The sequence below is a fragment of the Tachysurus vachellii genome, chromosome 20 (assembly GCF_030014155.1).
Source record: "Tachysurus vachellii isolate PV-2020 chromosome 20, HZAU_Pvac_v1, whole genome shotgun sequence".
NCBI classification, from domain to species: domain Eukaryota; kingdom Metazoa; phylum Chordata; class Actinopteri; order Siluriformes; family Bagridae; genus Tachysurus; species Tachysurus vachellii.
In genome coordinates, this window is record NC_083479.1 from 13,092,569 (window position 1) to 13,113,860 (window position 21,292).

At 37.8% G+C, this 21,292-nt stretch overlaps 1 protein-coding gene across 2 annotated transcripts in view; it reads right to left on the reverse strand.

Moving 5' to 3' along the window:
• The window catches only part of megf10 (multiple EGF-like-domains 10), a 51,849-nt gene that overhangs the window by 22,910 nt on the left and 7,647 nt on the right, over positions 1–21,292 (reverse strand). For both annotated transcript variants that reach the window (XM_060895670.1, XM_060895669.1), the window contains exons 2-8: positions 18,958–19,088; positions 14,898–14,999; positions 14,473–14,573; positions 12,066–12,158; positions 1,597–1,843; positions 1,374–1,494; positions 679–815 (exon numbers count right to left, since the gene is read on the reverse strand). In XM_060895670.1, coding sequence (XP_060751653.1) covers positions 679–815; positions 1,374–1,494; positions 1,597–1,843; positions 12,066–12,158; positions 14,473–14,573; positions 14,898–14,999; positions 18,958–19,076 — 920 coding nt within the window. In that variant the 5' untranslated portion in view covers positions 19,077–19,088. The remainder of the gene's footprint in view (positions 1–678; positions 816–1,373; positions 1,495–1,596; positions 1,844–12,065; positions 12,159–14,472; positions 14,574–14,897; positions 15,000–18,957; positions 19,089–21,292) is intronic.

A 21,292-nucleotide genomic window follows, 5' to 3' on the forward strand; every position in this document is an offset into this window, starting at 1 on the left:
TCTGTCTTCTATATCTGTGTCTATATCTGTGTGCCTTACGCATGCCATTAAAATCAACATATTCCGATCAAGCAGGTCGGATCATCAGTCGATCAGGACATGGTATGTTTACACTTGTCAACATCATGTTGCCTCTGTATATGGAGGTTTCAAATATTATTATGGTGGATATCTAGTGCAATGGAAACAGTAAAAAGAAACCTATAGGTCTGGGATCGTTCAGGGCGGAGGAGGGAGAATAATGATAATGGGCAGGGCTTTGTGTGATGTCGACCAGTGAATGCAGACATGTTTACTTTGCGTTTACCTTATACTGAGATCCCGATCACACTGCATCCTCAACTACCTCTGAACTAGGACATGTTGTTCAGATAACGTTCCGATCTCAAACACCCTTACACTTGTCTTTTCAATGCGTATGTGGACAGCATCCAGATACAGGTCACATTTCAGTGTTAAGTATAAACACAGCCTTAATCTCTGTGCTTTTCTCTAGTTCTGTCTATCTTCTTGTTTTGTTTGTTTGCCTACAGTTTCGACTCTTTCTATTGTCCTGTTAATAGAATACAGGTTCGACTGTCTGGCTGTGATTTGATTCATACTATTGACCTTTTTTGCTAATAAACATTAAGCAGAATAAACATAAACTTTCAAGAAACAACTAAGCTTGTGTCTCACCTTTCTCCGGTGTAGCCTGGACTGCAAAAACACTCCCCTGTGGAGGAAGAGCAGGTTCCTCCATTGTGACACTGGCACTCCTGAGTGCAGTTTCTACCAAAGCGACCCTCGGGACAGGGCTGTCCACACACAGTTCCCTGGTCACAGACACCAAAGAAATTAAAATAGCCCTGAGCAATTTATCCTCAGCAGTCAAAATAAAAGCAACTGTAAGGATTCATGGCCTGAACTTTACTGACATAACTAATACATCATGTCTGCAAGAACATCTCTCAGCTTAACATCACACCAAAATGCTGGGTGCACCTATATCACACAAAAATAACAATATTGATACAAAAGGATTGCTGAATAATTGATTCTGATCGGTCAAAAATTGTTGATTCATTTTGTATAACAGCACAGCTTGAAAATCATTCTGGCTGTAATTCAAATCAGAGGTTTATATTAGTTTGCTTGTTGTTACAATGTAATTTCTATATAACAGCTAAATCTCACGGACATGTATAAAAAGAGTGTCAACAGTTTTTAATAGCAGGTCTGAATAAATCATGCATCAATCAATGCATCACACCACACAATCACTGAAATTTTCCTATAATTGCATAACTCCAGGTGTTTTGTTTCTTTATTATTCTTTATGAGCAACATAGAAATTAAATGTCCAATTAAATGTGTATAATATATGTCATTACCATCCAGCCAGAAGGACAGGAACATTCTCCAGTTACGTGGTGACACACTCCACCGTTCTGACAGGGACAACGTTCCTCACATTGCTGGCCATGCTTGCCTGGAGGACACAGATCCTCACAACTGCACAGAAACAACAAAAATAAAATGTTCTGTTCATGCAAGTGTGAATTACTTGTATTGTATGTGCATTTCTGTGAGCCTGTTTGCATATGTGTGACTTACAATGCTCCAGTATACCCAGGGCTGCATGTGCACTCCCCTGTGACGTGGTGACAGGTGGCATTGTTTTGGCATTGGCATTTCTGCTGGCAGTTGTTACCATAGGTACCTGGCTCGCAGCGCTCCTCACACCGCCATCCACGGTAGCCAGTTGTGCAAATGCACGCTCCTGTGATGGGGTTACACAGTGCTCCATTTTTACATTGACACCGGTTACTGCAGTGAGGACCCCAGTGACTACTGTCACATGCTGCAGGGAGAGGAAACACCAGAGATCCAGAGATCAGTTTTCAGTGTTTTTGTGATATTAATTAACACTTAATGTGTACATTTCAAGCCATTGGTAATAATCTAGCTAAATATCTGTGTAAAATGATATGTTCAATGTTTAACGATACAGATAAAACATCTCAACATATTAATTTTCATTAGAAATACAACTATTGATAAAAATACCAGTATTGATACCCAAGACATACCCACATGTCAACCTGATACTCCAAATAGTGAGTAAAATCAATCGTAATAGTTAACTGACTGAGCTAGTCCCCACAAAATGTACACTTCCATCCATTTTCTGCACCACTCATCATACACAGGGTCAGAGGGAACCTGTAGGGACTCTGGGCACATGGCAGGGCACACCATCATGCATATACACACAGCATTTAGATATGCCTCCCTTACATGTCTTTGGACTGGAGGAGTAAACCAGAGTAGCAGGAAGAACCCCCAAAAGAAAAGGGAGAAAATGTAAACTCCACACACAGGGCAGAATTGAGAGTGAAACCCCCAACCCAGGAGGTGTGAGGTAAATGTGCTATCCATTAAGCCACAATGCCCTCTCATAGCTCACATATATCTCAAGTAAACAGAAGCAAGAAATTCAGTAAGTCTCAGTTTAAATAAGCAAATTATTTTAACTTAATAAGCAATAAAAATTTTCAGAATAATCAAACTACTCTTCATTACTGACATTAGCTATGTTAGCATATTTGTGGAGCTGTCTTAAGTGGCACACCCGTGATTTTTCAACGCATTCTGAAAAGAGCAGTCTCACAAATGTCATATGTAAGATTAATATGTAGAAAAAATTCAGCATAATTTTAATCCATGCACGTTTATATAGACTAGTGTGTATAGACTTCTGTGTGCATACACACAGAAGTCATCAAATATCTTTTTTTTACTAACCACAATACCTCCAAAGTGTGTGAATAAACATCTAGGATTAATGGTTTAGTTAATATTTTATGATGTTGTGATATATTTGTCTGCCAGACTAAGCTCATAATAACAGGTTGTTCTGTCCATAATAACCACATCAGATTCAGCACTGAGTCTTAATTAAATCTACACTTAAATCAGAGGACACAAAATGGGCCTGAAGAAGCAAACCCGGGAATTAACGCTCTCACATATAGTCAAGGATATAAACTAAGCAATGATGTCACTAGCCATCATGAGGTTAAATAACCCAGAAACACAGCCTTTTTCTGTCCAGTTCTGACAGTTGCTGCTTTTGCAGCCATGCCCTGATCCTCAGGCTCATTTTATGGGCAGAGTAAAAGTGATGCTGAGGTAAGATAGCAGCTGGAATCTTAACAGAGCAGTAAACCAAAGCTTTCTAAATAATTCAAAGGAAAATACTTATTTTGAAACGAATTTACTATAAGACATTAGATGTGATGATTATCAAACATATCTAGTGAACGCTATTTGTTTTTTTGGCCTTGCAGCCAAGAGCAAAATTACTTTTCAAAATTATTTCTAGAAATATTATTTATACCAACACAATTGATGTAACACCAAATAACAAATAAGTTTTACATAAATCTGGATGAAGATTTAGATGATGAGCAATGAGCAAGCCAGAGGTGAGTAAAAACTTTGTGAAATTATATAATCATGTATGTTCAGTGTGAGCAGATTGTAAAGCAGTCCTTACAGTCTACATTATCCCGGTGAGATTATCCACTGGATAAAGGTCTATGAGAAATAAAGATCTTTAGAATATATATATATTGAACCATACACAGCAGCAGGATTGGAGTGAGTGCAAGTACATCCATGTAGAGAATATACAACCATCATTTAATAATCCACCTCAGCAAGGCTAATGTAAAGCCCAGCTAATCAACAAACTGGCATCCAGCATAAAACATGTATTTTATTCCTCTACATTTTAGTCTCACCTTTTAAGGCCCATCTGTTAAGAATGAAACGCCACCCAAGACCACAGCTGATGTGATCAGTCCAGCTTCCAGTTTGCAGTAGAGGCCCGTAGACCCCAGACCACACATTTACTCTAGATTACAACTGCTTTAATCTGCCTAAAGAGATTTTTTTTTTCCAGTAAAGCCTGGAAACTGGTACAAATGGATTAAGAGAGTTTAGTGAGCATGTAACTGTCATTAAAGTTTTGTGGTTTCAGGTTAAAGGCTGTGTGTTTTAGCTATTGAGTTCACTGTGGAGTTAATAAACACTTCTAAAGATAGAAAGCATACTGCCTTTGGTTTATCTTGATGCCTCCTGACTAGACATGGCAAGAGAATTCATCTCCATCTTCAAAAAGCCATTATTCACTAGTGAAAAGATGCTGTGATGTATGTGAGGTCTCCTAGATTAATTTAAAAAAATGATTTATAATCGTAAAAGAGTGACCACACACTAAATAAAGCAATTCTTCTGTACAAAACAAGCAGTGAAAGCTTTCATAAATTGGACAAATCCCAGGACACAACTGTTCCTGTTACTGTAACATGATACAACAATAATATATTGCCAATTTTGTTGAGCAACTTTTTCCTTCTCTCAACTAGTTATGACAAGACATTAAATCACTGACATGGGTGTAGCTCTTCTCAATCTTTGAAATCTGCTAGCACTTAAAAAAAGTGGAAAAAAACTTTTTTTTATTTCACACCATTTATAAAGCCACAGTTCAACATAAATAGCCTATTTTACCAACCTTCCAGTGTAACAGACATTATGGTTTTTTTGGGACTCAGTTATCATTCAATCCTTTAATTAACAGTATAAATATAATCTTTAACCAAATTGATTTATTTCCATCTTAGAGACATGAAATTCACCAATATAAATGCTGACTAATTATTCTCACACATAAGTGAGCAAACAGAAACCACGTTCATTATATGGTTATTCAGACAGTCCAGTTATCCTTCCATTTATTTTCTGTACCACTTATCTTACACAGGGTTGTGGGGAATGCCTGTCTCAAAGGACTTGGGGTACAAGGACACCCTGGATGAGATACCAACCGATTGCAGGGAACAATCGTAAGCAATACACACACATCAATTTAGAGATGCCAATCAGACTACAACACATGTCTTTGAACTGCAGGAAAAAACGATATACTGTACCCAGAGTAAAACCCAGAGGCACTGAAGAGTGGAGGCACAAATCAAACTCTGTTACCTGCACACCCAATGCATCAATAATACAAAACCTTGGACTCTATGTATTCTTTATCCACCTAGGTCACAAAACCAGGGGCCATAGCCATGGGTTTACCAGACACGGTGTTACAAACCGATCAGTTTAAATGATTTCAAAACACCTCCTGTCACTTCTCACAGTTGTTGCTTTTGCTGCAATGATCCCCAGTCTTGTTTATGGGCACATTAAATTTGAGAAAAGCTAGCAGCTGTTGAGTCCTGAGCTTTTTACAGCACAAAGCTAAACTGAGCAATAAACTTAGGCTGTTTTAACAGTTCAATGGAAAATACTTTAGCAGTTGAGTACATTTAAACATTTTAGTAAGCTCAAAAATGTTAAATCTAAGTAGAAATGAACAAGATGTTGATACGGTCAGTTTCTATAAATCTTGAGACAGAAAAAACATCAATTGCACTTCTTTAGACAGCACTTTAAAATCTTTCAGTCACATAAGTGCCTTCACATCACAAGAAATTGTCCTTAAGGCCAGTCAAAAATGTTTCTTTTACTGTTAGATTTAGGTCAGGTTTGTGTCGAAGAGTTTCAAGCTAAATAATCAGGTTTTCCTAAGGATTATATAGAGTTAGTGACCAGAGTCATCTTACACATTCACTTTTATGATATCTGAAATACACTGCTGTGAATTGCTAGATTTATAAAAATGCCTCTTCTGTCTTCTAGAAATTCTTTGCAGTGTTCCGTGTCCCATTAGGCTGCACTGTGCATAGCGTGCATCAGTGCTTTCTGGCCCTGGTTAAAAGTCCGCCCAACTTCCGCAGGGTAAAAAAAAACACTAAAGTCTGTACGCACAAAACCCTTCTTTTCAGAAAGCTATGTGTGTAAGACCTGACCTAGTTTAAACACAGTGGACCTGGAGGCCTCACCATGCTTTAGCCTGCACACTAACGGCCCCCTATTGTCCCACTCAATAAGAGACTCAGTGCCCCAGAGAGGAAATGAGTGTGAGGACCACAGATATAAATTGGTGCCCAGTGTTGAGTACTGTGACTGTATTTGCACTGTTAATTTACACAAATTAATTACTGATATAAATTAATACAAACAGAACAAATAGAGCTGCTGATAATTAAGAGTTTGTTTCACTGCGTTCACTGGGTATAATTTAAAAAATCTCTACTGGTAAACGGTGCGACGTTTTTCATTGTTTTATAATTTTCACAGGAAATAAGGAAACTGTGGTGTTCATGAATTTATAATATGCAATATAAGCAATATTCCTGTTTGCTCAGTCTTAACCATTATTAGAGTTTGCTTTTGTGGCCACAGATTTTTAAATTAGCACAAAAAACTATTTTAAGCTAAACTTCACCTTGTTCTTTCCACCAGAATCCAAGTTCAGAATTTATCCCAATATGGTGCAAACTCTTCAGCCCTGGCAACCCAGCTTGCAGAGAACAACTGAATTTCATTATGATACATTATGCAAGTGATCACTCCAAAAATCCACACTACATACAGTAGGACATTAGATAATAGCTGAAGTTAATATAGTCAAAACATATTTGCAATAGACATTGAAAAAGTTGCACTATTTTTAGTTGCAGGATCTTACTTTATTGTATGTTTCTCTAGGTCTCCAGAGTTCAAACATGATTCAATATCCAGTCTCAGCTGTTTTTAGTTGGAAACAAAGGCATCTTGATTTTTTTCAGACCTGTCAGCAGGATTACAAATGACCTTGGTGATATACCACAAATCACACATGGTATTTTGAGATTTGTTTGGGTTGTGTTGCCACAGTTAAAATGCACTACATAAGAGGTCAGCAGGGTGCTTCCAACAGGGAAGGCACTTCTAATTTATCCTGTGGTGTATGTATATGGGGTGCCTACTCATCTGTTTCTCATCATGTACCACACCGGTGCCTTCTGCATTTATGAAGATGTTTCCACAAAGAGTCAGAACTTCAGACAATTAGACAGTAAATAAAAAATGACAGCAGCTGTCCAATGACTTATTAAGACTGCATTTTCTTCAGGAGCTGCTAAAATTATGTATCGCAATGGAAAAATAAACATGAGTTCTTTAAAAACATTTTGCCGGTTTAGAGAGGACAATGTCCAAGCTACAATCTGGCTTCACTTGATTAATGTACAATGAAGCATGAAGGAGAATGACGCTTATGGAAAAGGGTCAGTTACTGCAGAAAAAAACAGTGGATGTAATTGATGCGGCCAGTTGTCGAGGGAGCAGTTGGGCTTTGACTGTGTTGAAATCTCACACCCCAATACACACAAACACACACACACAAACACACACACACAAGCCTATCTGAAATCTGCAGAACCAAAAAGACCCCCCAACTTTAATAAAGATGCAGAAACAGCAACCAAAATATTAACAGGCAGCAAGTGGCTAACCTGGTATGAAGAGACTAGGGTTTATACTTAGCCTCTGTTTGACCTACAGCAGTCATACTTGTAGAGAAAGTACCCAATGTGTAACATGCAGCTTGTCATATTTCTGTGAATCCAAAAACACAACACATTCTCTGTCCTAAAGACACAATACTCTATTCTAATTTAGAAAAATAAAAGTTACAGCTTTATGTCCGACTGCTGCAAAGCTCTGACACTAGGAATCCTTTTGTAAATATCAACAATTACAAGGATTAATTCATTCATCTGTGCAAGTTATTACTACAGAAATGATAATGTAATAAATCATGTACATTAATATAATCGTGTGATTTGCTTTGCAGTTCAGTGACTGTCAGAACTGCTGTTATATAAAATTAATAAATAAGAATAAAGAATTCATCACAACAGTTCTGTGGTATAATGGACTCAGTGCTGTAATGCTTTTACAACAATATACATAAACTGACAAATTAAATGTTTACATGGTTTAAGCCATAAATCATTTTATATACTTAAATGGGCACAAATTTTGCATGATGCACATACAGTATGTAGTTTTGGCACAATGACACTGGAAATTTTCTAAAGAAGAAACTAGGCTGACACTGCTGGCATTTCTGGTATTTTTCCACAGTGTTTTTCAGTGTTTTCAGCAGCATAGTGGTAGGATTCATATTTCTCAACGGTTACACCCATGTCAGGTTTAAATATATATAGAGATACACAGTTTTCTGAAGCACAAAGCAGATAAATAAGATAAATGTGGCCCTACAATACAAACTTATTCTTATCAGATTGTCTTCTGAAAATCTCTCATGCAGCATAACATCACATCTTGACCAACCTTCATGGAAATGTTTCAGAAAAAGATTGAACATTTATGTGTAGTTTCATCAGACCTTTCAAGAACTTCGCAGTGTTTTTTTTTTTATTGCTAATGGTGAGATTTAAAAAGTGTTGTAAGCTGTAACACAAACCTCAACAACAGCTGCCCTGAGCATTAATGTAAATCCACTTCTTTAACATGAACGCTGCCTTTTCAGCCTGAAACTGTAGAAGTGTGTCACGTCTGAGGAACCCGCCATCAATGCATCATTAAAGCAGAAAACAATATGAGCAGGATTTGCTAAACCTGAGAATGGTGCATTAATCAAAAGCATCACTTGACTTAAAGGTGAAAAACGTTAGTAACCATATGGTGGTGTGCCTCGGTCTGTTGTCATGAGACGCCTCAGTGTGGTTTATCAAAAGCACTGAGCCCTGAGGTGATTTCCTGCATTTCCTCTTTGGTTATTCTCTACTTCTCCCTCAGCCTTTTGTGTGTGTAAAGAAGTCAATTTCTGCCTTGCTTCTTGAACCCAGTAAAATGCAGCAATACATTGTTATGGTCCTGTGACCTGTAAAGTGAGAGGCCCTCACACTGTAAGCATCTGAGCATCTTTGAGGAAATGAATAGCATATTAGTGTCTGCTTCAAGAGACCTCCTTCGGAGAAGGGATCAGATGAAGCCACGGAGGAGACTTGCCTTGAGCTACTGCTGTTCAGATAGATCCAAAAATACAATAGGGTTTTTCAGATAATAGTAAGTCATGTAACGTAATGTTGTATTGAAAAGGCTAGCCAATTACAAAACAACAGAAACCGTCACTACAATTTGCTTCACAGTGCTCACTCAATTAGTGTCACTCTCATCACGCTCTGTTATCAAGGACAGAAAGAAGGCAAACAATACAGCAACATGTTCCTTTAATTAGCCATATATATATATATATATATATATATATATATATATATATATATATATATACATATACATACATATATATATACACACATCACTGGATTGCCAACCATATTAGACGAGTTTGCCCTGAGGAGCATTAGTACTTTAACCAGATGAATTTATCAGGATTTAGGAATCAGATGGACTTATAATCAACTGAGTGACATTCAAACTCTATAGCTAACCAGTCATGGGGTACTTTGGATTTATAAAAATAAACATAATACTCTAAACATTCTGTGTCTTTGGGGTCCTAAATTCCATAATCAGATTGTGATCATTTACTAGATTCAGAAATGTATACTGTGTTTGAATTAGTAGCTACACAGCTATAAATTTGCAAATTCAAAGATTATCTCAGATATTGGCAGCATCCATCTCAGGCTGGAGCCTAAAAGAGGAAGAAGCTATCAGGGTGCTTGTTGACGTTTAGCTGAGGGAAAGTTCTCATTTCAATTTCAAGGTTTTGCCAGGAAAATCTGTGATTTTAAGATATGGAACTACTGTGTACATGATGATCAATAATTTTTAAACAACTTTAAATAGTAGTGTCTAAATAACCTACTAATTTCATAAAAACCTCATAAAATTTAGATGTCTTAGTGTAGCCAAAAAGAATGAGACTAATCCTCTTAACCGTGATTTAAAGAGACAACACTTGGCAATTAAAGGTTAAGCTCATATTCAAACTAGATCATAACATGTAACAACAAAGTTCCAGGTAGATTTGGTATTATTCGAATACAGGTATATGTCATGCCTTACAGAGCCCTGCTAATGCTGCCATCTGCTAGTCTGGTGCCGGATTAGCATGGCCATGGTGGGTGAATAGCAGGATTTATGCTACTTTAAGCTTTTTTTCCTGACAGGGGTATGTACAACCTTCTAAAGTGAATACTATGTACCGCTCCTTTGATTCATAACACCATCATAAGCTACAATATATTGCAGTGTATCAAACTAACAGATCCTTTCATGTGTACCTGGATCCTCTTACCTCCACCTTTCCCAACCTTGAATCCCAACCGATTGCTAACTAGAAAAGCTTGTTTAACTCCTGAGGGATGCAGAGAGACTGCAGACATAACAATGACCTTTTTATTAAGACCCTGAAACACAAGACGAGCTCTGACTGCAGCTACTGAGGAGCTCATCTAATTCATCTGAGCCGCCTACAGTCAACACACCTGGCCATAAGGGCAGAGGGATTGACAGGGAGTATATAAACTAATAAAGATCAAGAAAGGAAAGAGTTGGAGATCAAATGGACATTGGCTAATACCTTTAGGGTAAAAATTACTTTAAAGCTCCGTCATGCTCAGTACTCAGAGATTAGATTTTTTTCCTAATCTCTTTTTTAGGGTTAGGGTTAGGGGTTAGGTGGGTAAAGTGATAGAAATATCACATTTGCTTAAGTGGCCTTGACTTTAATAGTGTGGATGGATGGATCTACAATTCTGGTTAAAATTTCATGCATCAGATTTTTTTTCAAGCTGCCCTTATCGTTGTAATACAGTGAGATAATCAGTCATTCCAAACGTCTTATGAATGTCAGTAGATTCAACTCAAAATGCTAACATTTTGGAAGAAAAAGTAGCGAATTAATGTGCATAAGTGTATGTATCAAGCACATACATACACTTATAAGATAATATAATATAAGATAGGTATATTGATATATAAGATAGGTAGATTGATAGTGTAGACCTCTGGTTATATACAGTATATATACAGTTATATACAGTACAGTGCTAACAGTTTCATTGTGGAAATTTACAATTTACCCAGTGCAATAAAAAGGATCAGGTACTAATGAGATTACTGTAAATTATACAACCAGCAATTCCATTACACTAATTTGATTGGATAAGTGGTATTCCAAGAGTGCTAAATTTTAGTATATCTGCACTGGGATGTTTCACTGTTTGTATTAGTCTGTTCACCACATCAAATTCCAATTCAAGCCATAGTTCATTAGGATGAAACCGCTGCAATCTTGCTATGATATCATAAGCATAAATGGCAAATGATACATTTTTCAAAAATATAATGTTTGATTTAAAAATAAGAAAGTTCATCAGATGAAGTACTGGAAGTATTGCTGACTTGACCACAGCCATTCAGTCTAAACGTAAATCTATGGCCAAAATCTTGAGCTTCATGTCCTCATCAGCTGCTTGGAGATCAGATTAAAATCAATCATCACTTCTGATTGGGTATTTTTCTGTACATGTTTCCACATAGAAAGCTATATTCTGGCACCAGGATTTTCAGGATGCCACTGTTTTCATACTGAAGTTGACAACCACACACAGACTATGTAATATGTAGAATAAAAAAGTATGACCTCAGAGATAGTTACCGCCATAAATTTCCCAAACAAAGAAAATAGAATAAAGTACAAGAAGTTAATAATGAAATGATTAAGAAAAGAATAAAGTAAAGATTCAACAAAACAATAATCCAAAACATGAAACAAAATCAATGGTGTTAAAAGTTAAAAGTGCCACAATCTGAAGATGGTGGTGTAAATGAGAGAAACAGATGTATAAAGAAGGCAATAAAATTTGGTATAAATTAAATATCATTGTTCATTTAGTCCTAAGGGTATGCAGACTGTTACACATTTATAAAATAATAACCATGGATTAATATGTTAAAAAATGGTTTGAAGCTTCTCTTTATCCTGGCACAATAGTTTGTGACCCTTTGGCGTCACTCTGGGTGCCTTCCTTTGTGTGTTGATGTTTTGGAACGTTTGACACAGCAGCCCTGTGTGTGTGTGTGTGTGTGTGTGTGTGTGGGCGTGTTATGAGACAGACAGCTCCAGCTGGAGGACTTACCACTGGAGCAATCGGCTCCTCCCCAGCCGGGTTCACACTGACAGGTGCTGGGGGCCACGCAGCGTCCGTGCACACATTTCTCAGCACAGTGCGCTTAGGGAAGAAGGGATCAGCGTGGGAGGAAGAGGGAGAAAGAGAAAACAAGGGAAACTTGGGTCAGATTTCATTCCTTCAAATGGACATAGCCAAAGTGAAGATAAGCCAATGGGAAAAACAAACACGGGAAAAAAAAGACGCATGCTGACCTGCTAAACAGCGTGACTATTGCTCAGACAAAGCACACACAGGATGGAGAATCAAAACAAAACCACAGTGATTCAGCCTTTAGAAATTATTAAAGGATCGAGTCTGTGTTCCTGGCAGAGGGGAAGCTTTGATGAGTTGTTAGATCTAATAGCATTGACGGTAATACCAATGTTTTACCTACTGAAAAGATTACTGAAGTGTAGTGCAGTGGAAAGAGGACAGATCTACACTGAGAACAGAACCAAATCCATTACGCCATGCAGCTTTACAGCAGAATATAACAGCAGAATTTCCATGATCGCGAATGAGCTCTGTGCTTAAAGCTGACACATCCAGGCTGTGTTATAGATCCTGGACTACAGAAAGAAATAAATGTGAAAATAATGAGTTACAGTACTCACAGCCTAGCGCGAGCGGTGAGTCACAGTGTGTGACATGTTCAGGCCACACCAAATGAAATGTCATTCACTTACCATATTAAAAGTGACATATACTACATGGCCAAATGTATGTGAACGCCTGACCTTCACACCCATGTGTGAGCCTTTCCCAAACTGCTGCCTCATAGATGCAAGCACCAAATTGTACAGAATCTCTTTGTTTGCTGCAGCATAAAGAATTCCCTTTATTCCCTTTCCCTTCAGAACGTGTTCCAGCATGACAATGGCTTTCAGAGCAGCAAAGTGGTGACTAAATCTTGAATGGGATGTTCAACAGACTCACATGGGTGTGACGATCAGGGGTCCACAAGCTTTTTTTGCAATACAGTGTAAAGAAGTAAAGCAGATGCCATTATAACACATATAGAAAGAAATATAAGAAAATCATTTAACTACATCATTTCATAATTGTAACATAATTTGTACTGACTTAATCATGGATCGATAAGTTATGGGATCACATTTCTGGACAATACTTTATATCTAAAAACATTATAAACATAATCCTCAAAATTTTATTCTACTGAAAATCTTCACCTTAAAATACCTAAAATCGACAGTTTATTCCGCTGACTGATTTCTTCATTATATATTAATTGACTTCATACAATATTATTTATTATGTTGTTAAAAAAGAACTATTTCCTACTGGACATAAGAGAGCATTTGTCAAGGTCATGTCAAACCTCCACATAATTATGGACAAGTTTTAAATATAACAGCTTCTTTTAGAGCGCAAATAAAGTCCCCTCTGGGCAATTAGATGACATTTTCACATCCGCTGTAATATGAAAGCTGATTCATCACATGAGTTATCAGCCTATTGTCCGACAAACACATGCTTTTTAACATCCGAAGTCACCCTCGCTGCCCTCACTGTACACCATCACTGCCCTCAATGTGTTCTTCTGTCAGGCTAAATCAGTAAAATGATAGGACAATAAAAAGGAAAAAAACTTTTCTTTTATAGTAATGAAGGAAAGTGTAGTTAAACAGGGATGATCCTTTAGCATTTCCTCTCCTAACATAATTTTTTTTCCAATTTTGGTTTTATTACAGACTTGTTCTGATTAATATTACATTAATATCACATTAATATTACATTCAAGTGGAATGTTTATTTTAATGCAAACAGAACAAATGAATAATCACTGAATACACTGATATGTTACTTGTAATTAAAGTCTATAGTGTCCTATTCAATTAACAACAATCAACAGGACCAAAAGTTTTCTGTCTCTGCTCTTAAAAGATTGACTTAAAAATTGTCTTAAAGCAAGTAGTTTTGTGGGGTTTATTTCTGGGATAATTCCATGGATCCTTTTCTTTTGAAAAGTGCACACAGTTCAGTATATTTCCCTCTCCTGTTTTTTGAGTGTTTCCTTTATTTCTTACATGCCTGTAAGGTATGAGTCAGATCAGGCACATTGAGGAAATGGAAAATGGAGACTGGATATGAAATTTTGTTTCAAGTATTCATTGGGGTGAATGCTGATGCCATCCGTTTTTATGTGTTCACTCAAGCCTGGCCTTCCAAACAGCTCATGGCAGCTTCATCCTCAAAACCTGCACTTCTGCATGGAATATTTGCTGAGAAATCCACTAATTAAAACCTTTCATAGAAAATTCCAGCATATTTTTTGTTATGAGTTGTCTGGTAGATAAATTCACAAGAGACACATGGTACTTGTTTCTAGATTCAGAGGCTGAATATTACTTACGAACACACATCTCCTTGCTCTCATAGAAACCAGGGCAGCACTGAGACTTGCGGCGGTACATGGTCTTGTTTCCTCTCCGGTATGCCGTCTTGTAGCTCACCCTGAATCCACCAATTCAGATCATTAGTACAATAAAAAGTCGCATAAAAAAAAAATCGCATCATTCAATAAAATTAGATATTGTGATCGCATATTGAATGTCATGAAAATGCTTATACAAATACCAGTATGCCATATTTGTGTTAAACTTGAGTGCTACCGAATTCTTTAATCTGATTGGTCTTGAGCAGCAGAGCTCACCTCACTGCTGATTATTTACCTATAACATGATGCCTTGTTCAGTTGAAATCCTTACATATTCTCCATTTCTAATTCCTTAGTTAGTTTAACAGAGATACAAAATGCATAACACTGTGCTTTCTTACCTGTGGCGTGTGCACTTGAACCATGTGAGGATGTCAGTGCAGCTGGTGTAATACACCTGATCATACGGGTGTGCGTACGACTCCTGCACGGTGACAGAGTAACTGTAAAAAGATCAACACGACACACAAAGTGCACGTTACTATGGACACTTCTGTGAGTGGTTCATAAGGTTTGTGTGTGGTCCTCTGCAGCACAAGTGGTGAGTATGTTAATAGGCCATAATGAAGGTATCAGTGTAACGTCTCAGCTTTCACACACTTCTCGCTGTACATGGGTGGTCCCTAATTAAAATCAGTGTAGAATCATATTAATATGATTCTATAGTGAAAAAAACTCTGCTGTAACAAGACTGAGATCTTTAAAATTTCTGTGCAATTCAAATGTTGAGAAGTAATATATAAGGAACGCAATTTACTGTATATCGGTTTAATAAAAATGCATCACTGTAGGGAAATTGAAAAGTTCCTAATTGTTCACTTTCTTTAAGAAAAATCAGAGGTCCAAAATAATAATACATTAACAGTTAAAAATATTGCCTGATGCCTTACAGTCAAATTCAATATTTTTTTGGAAAACAAACATTTTTGGTGAAGTTTGGTTAATAATTTGGTTTATGAACTTTTGCATTTAAACTAATATAATCATCATCATTCAGCCCATCCTCATTCGGTTTACTCTCTCTCTCACTCATTTTCTACCGCTTATCCGAACTACCTCGGGTCACGGGGAGCCTGTGCCTATCTCAGGCGTCATCGGGCATCAAGGCAGGATACACCCTGGACGGAGTGCCAACCCATCACAGGGCACACACACACACTCATTCACTCACACACTCACACGCTACGGACAATTATCCAGAGATGCCAATCAACCTACCATGCATGTCTTTGGACCGGGGGAGGAAACCGGAGTACCCGGAGGAAACCCCCGAGGCACAGGGAGAACATGCAAACTCCACACACACAAAGCGGCGGCGGGAATCGAACCCCCAACCCTGGAGGTGTGAGGCGAACGTGCTAACCACTAAGCCACTGTGCCCCCTCATTCGGTTTACTAGTCTTTAAAATGTCTTACACATTCTCAAGTCTGATCCTTTTTGCTTAGCACATTAAAGTACATTCTCTATGACTCCGGTCTCCTGCTTGGGATTCTGACTCATTTTTGCCTCCTTACACTGTCTATGTGACTTATGATTTGGATGGTGGACATTGTGTTTGTTTCTCAATAGAACACCTTGCAGCTGTATTCCATGACTCGTCATTTTGCACAAGAACAAACCCCCGCATCACGGCAGCCTTTTGTCTCTGAAGCAACAGTGCTGTTTACATGTAGACTTGCACATTTTGTCATCGATACGGACCAAATGATAATCAATGGGCAACCAAATAAAGAATCCTCGGATGAAACAGTGGCATGGTATTTAGTACATTTGCCTCACGCTTCCAGGGCTGGCGGTTTGATTCCAACCTCTGCCAAGTGTGTAGATTTTCTGCTGGATTCCTCTTGGTACTCTAGCTTCCTCCCCAATTCAAAGTGTGGACTGAGTGGCATCAAATTGACTGTAGTGCATGTGAATAGGTATGTGATACACTGGCATCCTGTCTAGGGTGCCCTGCCTTGTGGCTCCAAATTCCCTGGGACCCAGTAGGATAAGCGGCTCAAGGTAATTTTACAGACACAAGTGTGCAGGGATTTCTTCTGACAATGTCAGTTGAAAAGCTTATAAAAGAGAGCCTTTAAGGAAACGGATGGTTCATTCGTGCATATTTGGAGGACCATAATAAAGCCTATCATTGAGTCAGACAATTTTATTGACGCTTCAGTGACATGTAAGACATTCATTTTTAACACTACAAATTTAAGGCTTATTTCACAATTTCTAAATACAAATACATGTACACATATTTGAGATTAATTCAAAGTCAAATTATACAAATTTCTGTATAATTTGTGTCTCTGTGCTATGTAAAAAAAACAAGCTTGAACAGTGGTGACTAAGTAGCGGTAAGTACCATCCATTATGAAATGAACCCAGGCCACAATCACGCTCACACTTTGTCCCTGCTGGCGCTGTTCGACAGCCTCCCTCTTCACGGCCGCTCAGAGCACTGCAGCTGTTACCACGCATTACTCTATGAAAATAAATCTATCTGGGAAAGCAGCCTCCACCTTTGTTCTTATCCAATCTGCTTTAATGGATTATTGAGTCATTCCATAATCTGGCTGCAGGAATCTTCTGCCCATTAAAACAGTGTGCGTGTGTGTCAAAGAGGAAGACTAGACTGTAGGAGTGGATGTTTGTGAGCTCCTGTGTGTTTTCCTCTGATGTGGAGGTGGAAATAAACTGAAAGAAAGCCTAAATATTTATTTGGTATAAACCTTTAGTTGAGGTTTGGACTTGTTTTCTATTGTAAAGTCTAGCAGTTTTCCCAAACCTTCAAGTTAGATCAAGTTAGTTTGTTAGCTAAGTTATTTATGTTATTTAGCATGCTCAAATGAGTAAATGTTCAGTTTGGATTGTGAAGTGTCTGTGTCTGGGCTCTCCAAATGTTCTCTGTCAGTTGGTTTCACTTTAGAGCAGTATAGTAGCTAAAAACTGCTGCTCCGTGCTTAGGCAGGACTAATCAATTCATTTCTAATGATCTGAGAGATCTGCTTGGAGCTGCATATCAAAATATATCAACTGGTTCCGTATCAGTAAGTGATATACAGTAATACAACCTTGCAGTCTTGTGGCTCCATAGCAATGGTAGCCAGGGTACAGATCTATTTTACTCCTAGTGAGATTGGCAGCTGTATTCTGCATCAACTAAAATTGTTTTCATTGTAACTCCAGAGAGTTCAATAAGAAATCAGAAACCATTACAGAAATCAATCCTGATAGAAGTTAAGGCATGGTGGACTGTCTCTAAGTCTGTTGTGCTGATGTTCTTAAGGTGATAAAATGCTGATTTAGTACCTGCCTTGACATGACTGCTAAAACTGATCTCAGAGTCCATTAGAACATGGTTATGAGGTCTTTAGATTTGAGATCTCTTGAGTCCAGATAGGAAGCTAGTGTGCGCCTATCAGTGTTGAGAGTACATATTCAGCATTGCAGGTTCAGTAGTTGGCAAATACACACAATATGTTCAAGGAAACAGGGAAATGCTTTAGTGTAGTTTCGTAATGAATATTATTAAGCTTTTAAGGAATAAACGTTTATTCATGACAAGCCTTGATCTAATGATCAGAAGCAAGTTAAACAAATTTGGTCAGATATTTTGTGTTATTCACTTATTTTATTATATTTGATAGACAATTTCTTTACTTTGGCCATGTTTTTAGTATAATACCTGTAAATAAGCTGCAGCTATTACCGTTGGGATGTGGTAGCTGAGTGTTTAAGGTGTTGGATTACCAATCAGTAGGTTCTGAGATTGATTCCCAGGTCTGCCAGGCTGCTGCTACTGGGCCCCTGAGCAAGGCCCTTAACCCTCAATTGCTCAGTTTGTATAAAAATGAGATAAAATGTAAACTTGCTCTGGATAGGGGTGTATGCTGGTAATGTAATGAAAAATATTACCAGTTATTTGAGCTTTCACACTAGTAAGAAAACTTGTCTCAACCAATGAGATATCACTCATGAAAGTGATACCAACAAACAAGCCTTCCTTGTGACTAGTGAACATGAACATGTGCTGTGGTGATGTGACAATAAAAGTGACTTGACTAGTGGGATGAAAATTAATTAATTACATATATTCTCACTATAATAAATCCTTTGCGGCAGACACTTGCTTTATCATGAATAGCAGTGGGCAAAAGTCACATACTATTTTTTTCAGGGAATTGTATGCCTTCTTTCAGTCTAAGATCACAAGTTAGTCACAGTTCACACTGCTATGGTTATATTTTCCTTCATGTGGAAATTTATTTCTCATATTACATATAATAATAATATGACATTACAGCAGGCAGGTTGTGTAGGAATTTAACTGTGTGTTATATTAAAGCTGTGTGTGTGTGTGTGTGTGTGTGTGTGTGTGTGTGTGTGTGTGTGTGTGTGTGTGTGTATACCTCTCCCAGTGGCTGCAGACGTTAGGGTCCTCCAGATTCAGTGATGATGTCACTCCCATAAGGCAGCATGACAAGCCCAGGAGGACAAAGGCACAGTGCCACAGGAGGGAGAGCATCATTAAGGGAAATACCTTCAGGCAATAAGAAACATTAAACCACATTAGACAAAACAGAAGTGTTCTTGAGTTTTCTTTCCACACAGAATCTTAAAAATACTAACATTTGACATGTGACCCTTTTGTACTGACAGATTACTGGTATTAAACTGGTAGTTTAATGTCAACAGCCACATTTCTAGCAGATGATCCCTTAGTCTCATCCTTAGATGCTGTACTCATACACAACATTGTGAAATCTTTTCACCCTTTTCTAGTTACATGCTTCAGAATCATTATTACTTTCATGTTTACAGAAGGAAAACAAAGTGACCTTCCAGAGACAAATCTCCCTTTGTAGATAAAAGCACTGTCATGCTGCAACATGTTTGTGACTCTTAGCTGCACTGCAGGGAAACTCTAATGCTCAAGCTTACAAAGACATTCTGTACAATTTTGTGCTTTAGGCCCACAAACAGGTGGGTGTACTGGTCAGGTGCCTACATACCTTTTTCCATATAGTGCATAATGCAGAAACTATTACAATATTAATAAACTATTTACCTATAATAAAGTCTGCTGGTAAGACAGACATAAAAGAAAGTCTCTCGTGTTATCACACACCTTTTCGACCCTGGATCAATAAAGTAAAAAGGCTTTCAAAATGTTTGGTCATATCTGTGAGAGGACACACAAATACACTGGTATGAAAACAATCACAAATTTGTCTGAACTCTGAAAGGTAGACTTAGAGCATTTACTATGTGCAATAAGTGCCTTTAGGTTTCCTTTAAGTTATTTTTAGATTTGGATTACTTTTCCTAATCAGTCAATCCAAACATATGTTTTTGTGTGTGCATGTGTGTGTGTGTGTGTGTGTGTGTGTGTGTGTGTGTGTGTGTTTTCGGGATTATTTTTAGCTATTGTTCTATTGAAGGGTATTCGTCTAGTCTGCACATTAGTCATACTTTCTCAGCCTCTGTGTTTTGACAAGCTCCTTCTTCCTACTACAGCAGTGTCACTTGGTCCATTCATCATTCAAGAATCTAAATCCTACTATGAAATATGGATTTAAATTCTGTACGAAAGGGCAAAGTACTTCTGACATCTGACTTTTATTAACTAAAACTGAACCAGATTGTCATATTTGTTTCATGAAAGTTTTCAGGAATAATCTATCTAGAAACAGAAAGACAACACTGGAGGAACCTATGTATGAAGATTTAAGGTACAGTCCCTATAGAAGCACTGGGAGGAAAATAACTGTAAAAAGAACACATGCAATGAGTAACGTTTTGATCGTCAACATTTAGACACACTAAAGTTTTTTCTTGAGTAGTAATTTCTTGAGTAGCTTTCTGGTGTAGTTTTTCTTCTGCAAAATGGTTTCAAAATTATCAGCACCCCAAGATTATAATTTGCGAATGTTTCCCCAGAGTAAGACCTTTGAGTTGGTATTGCATTTCAAGGTTAGGGATACTTATAGAAGGATGATGGAGAATTCATTCATGCTCAACATTTCTAGGTCATTTATATACTTCGTCTGGTCCATGTGGACGACCATCTACAATTCAGATCATAAGCTCAAATCCAGGGATTGTGATGGACATTGTGTTAAAAGCATCTTTCAATTGTTAAAAGATCCATTTTGAAGTCTTAACCTTCTAACTAATTTACTTTTGGCCAGTTCTCACCTACCAGCAAGCTCTGCTCTATCACATGACACCTATCAAAAAGGAAAGCTTAGGGCCAACATGTGTTTCCTCTAAGACAGGTAAAACATGCCAATCGCAAAATTTTAAAATGCTGCATAACACACACACACACACACACACACACACTCACACGCAGAAGACAGTGTGATTTAAAAATAGGGCCATATAAATAAGTCAGAAACAGTTGTAACAAGCAATGGGAGCTTAAGAGTAGGTTTTAGAATGCACAGTGTAGTTGAATCTTATGATTTTCAAGTTTTATTCAAAGCCACATCTGGAAGGGCAGCAGATACAAAACTACAAATTTGTTTGTGCTGTGCAAAGTGTTAGTATTTTTGGTGTTAACAAAACCCAAATCCTCTGTATCAGTATATTTCAGCCCAAACCCTGGTGCCTCTCCCAGAGGGTTAAGACATCACTCTTGAAAGGCAGGAAGCTTTGTGTTCGGTAAGCCGTCAAGAGACAGATCTAGTAACTTCCCATGGCTTTCCCAAATTTCCTTGCTGTGGGATCCCCCAAAAATGT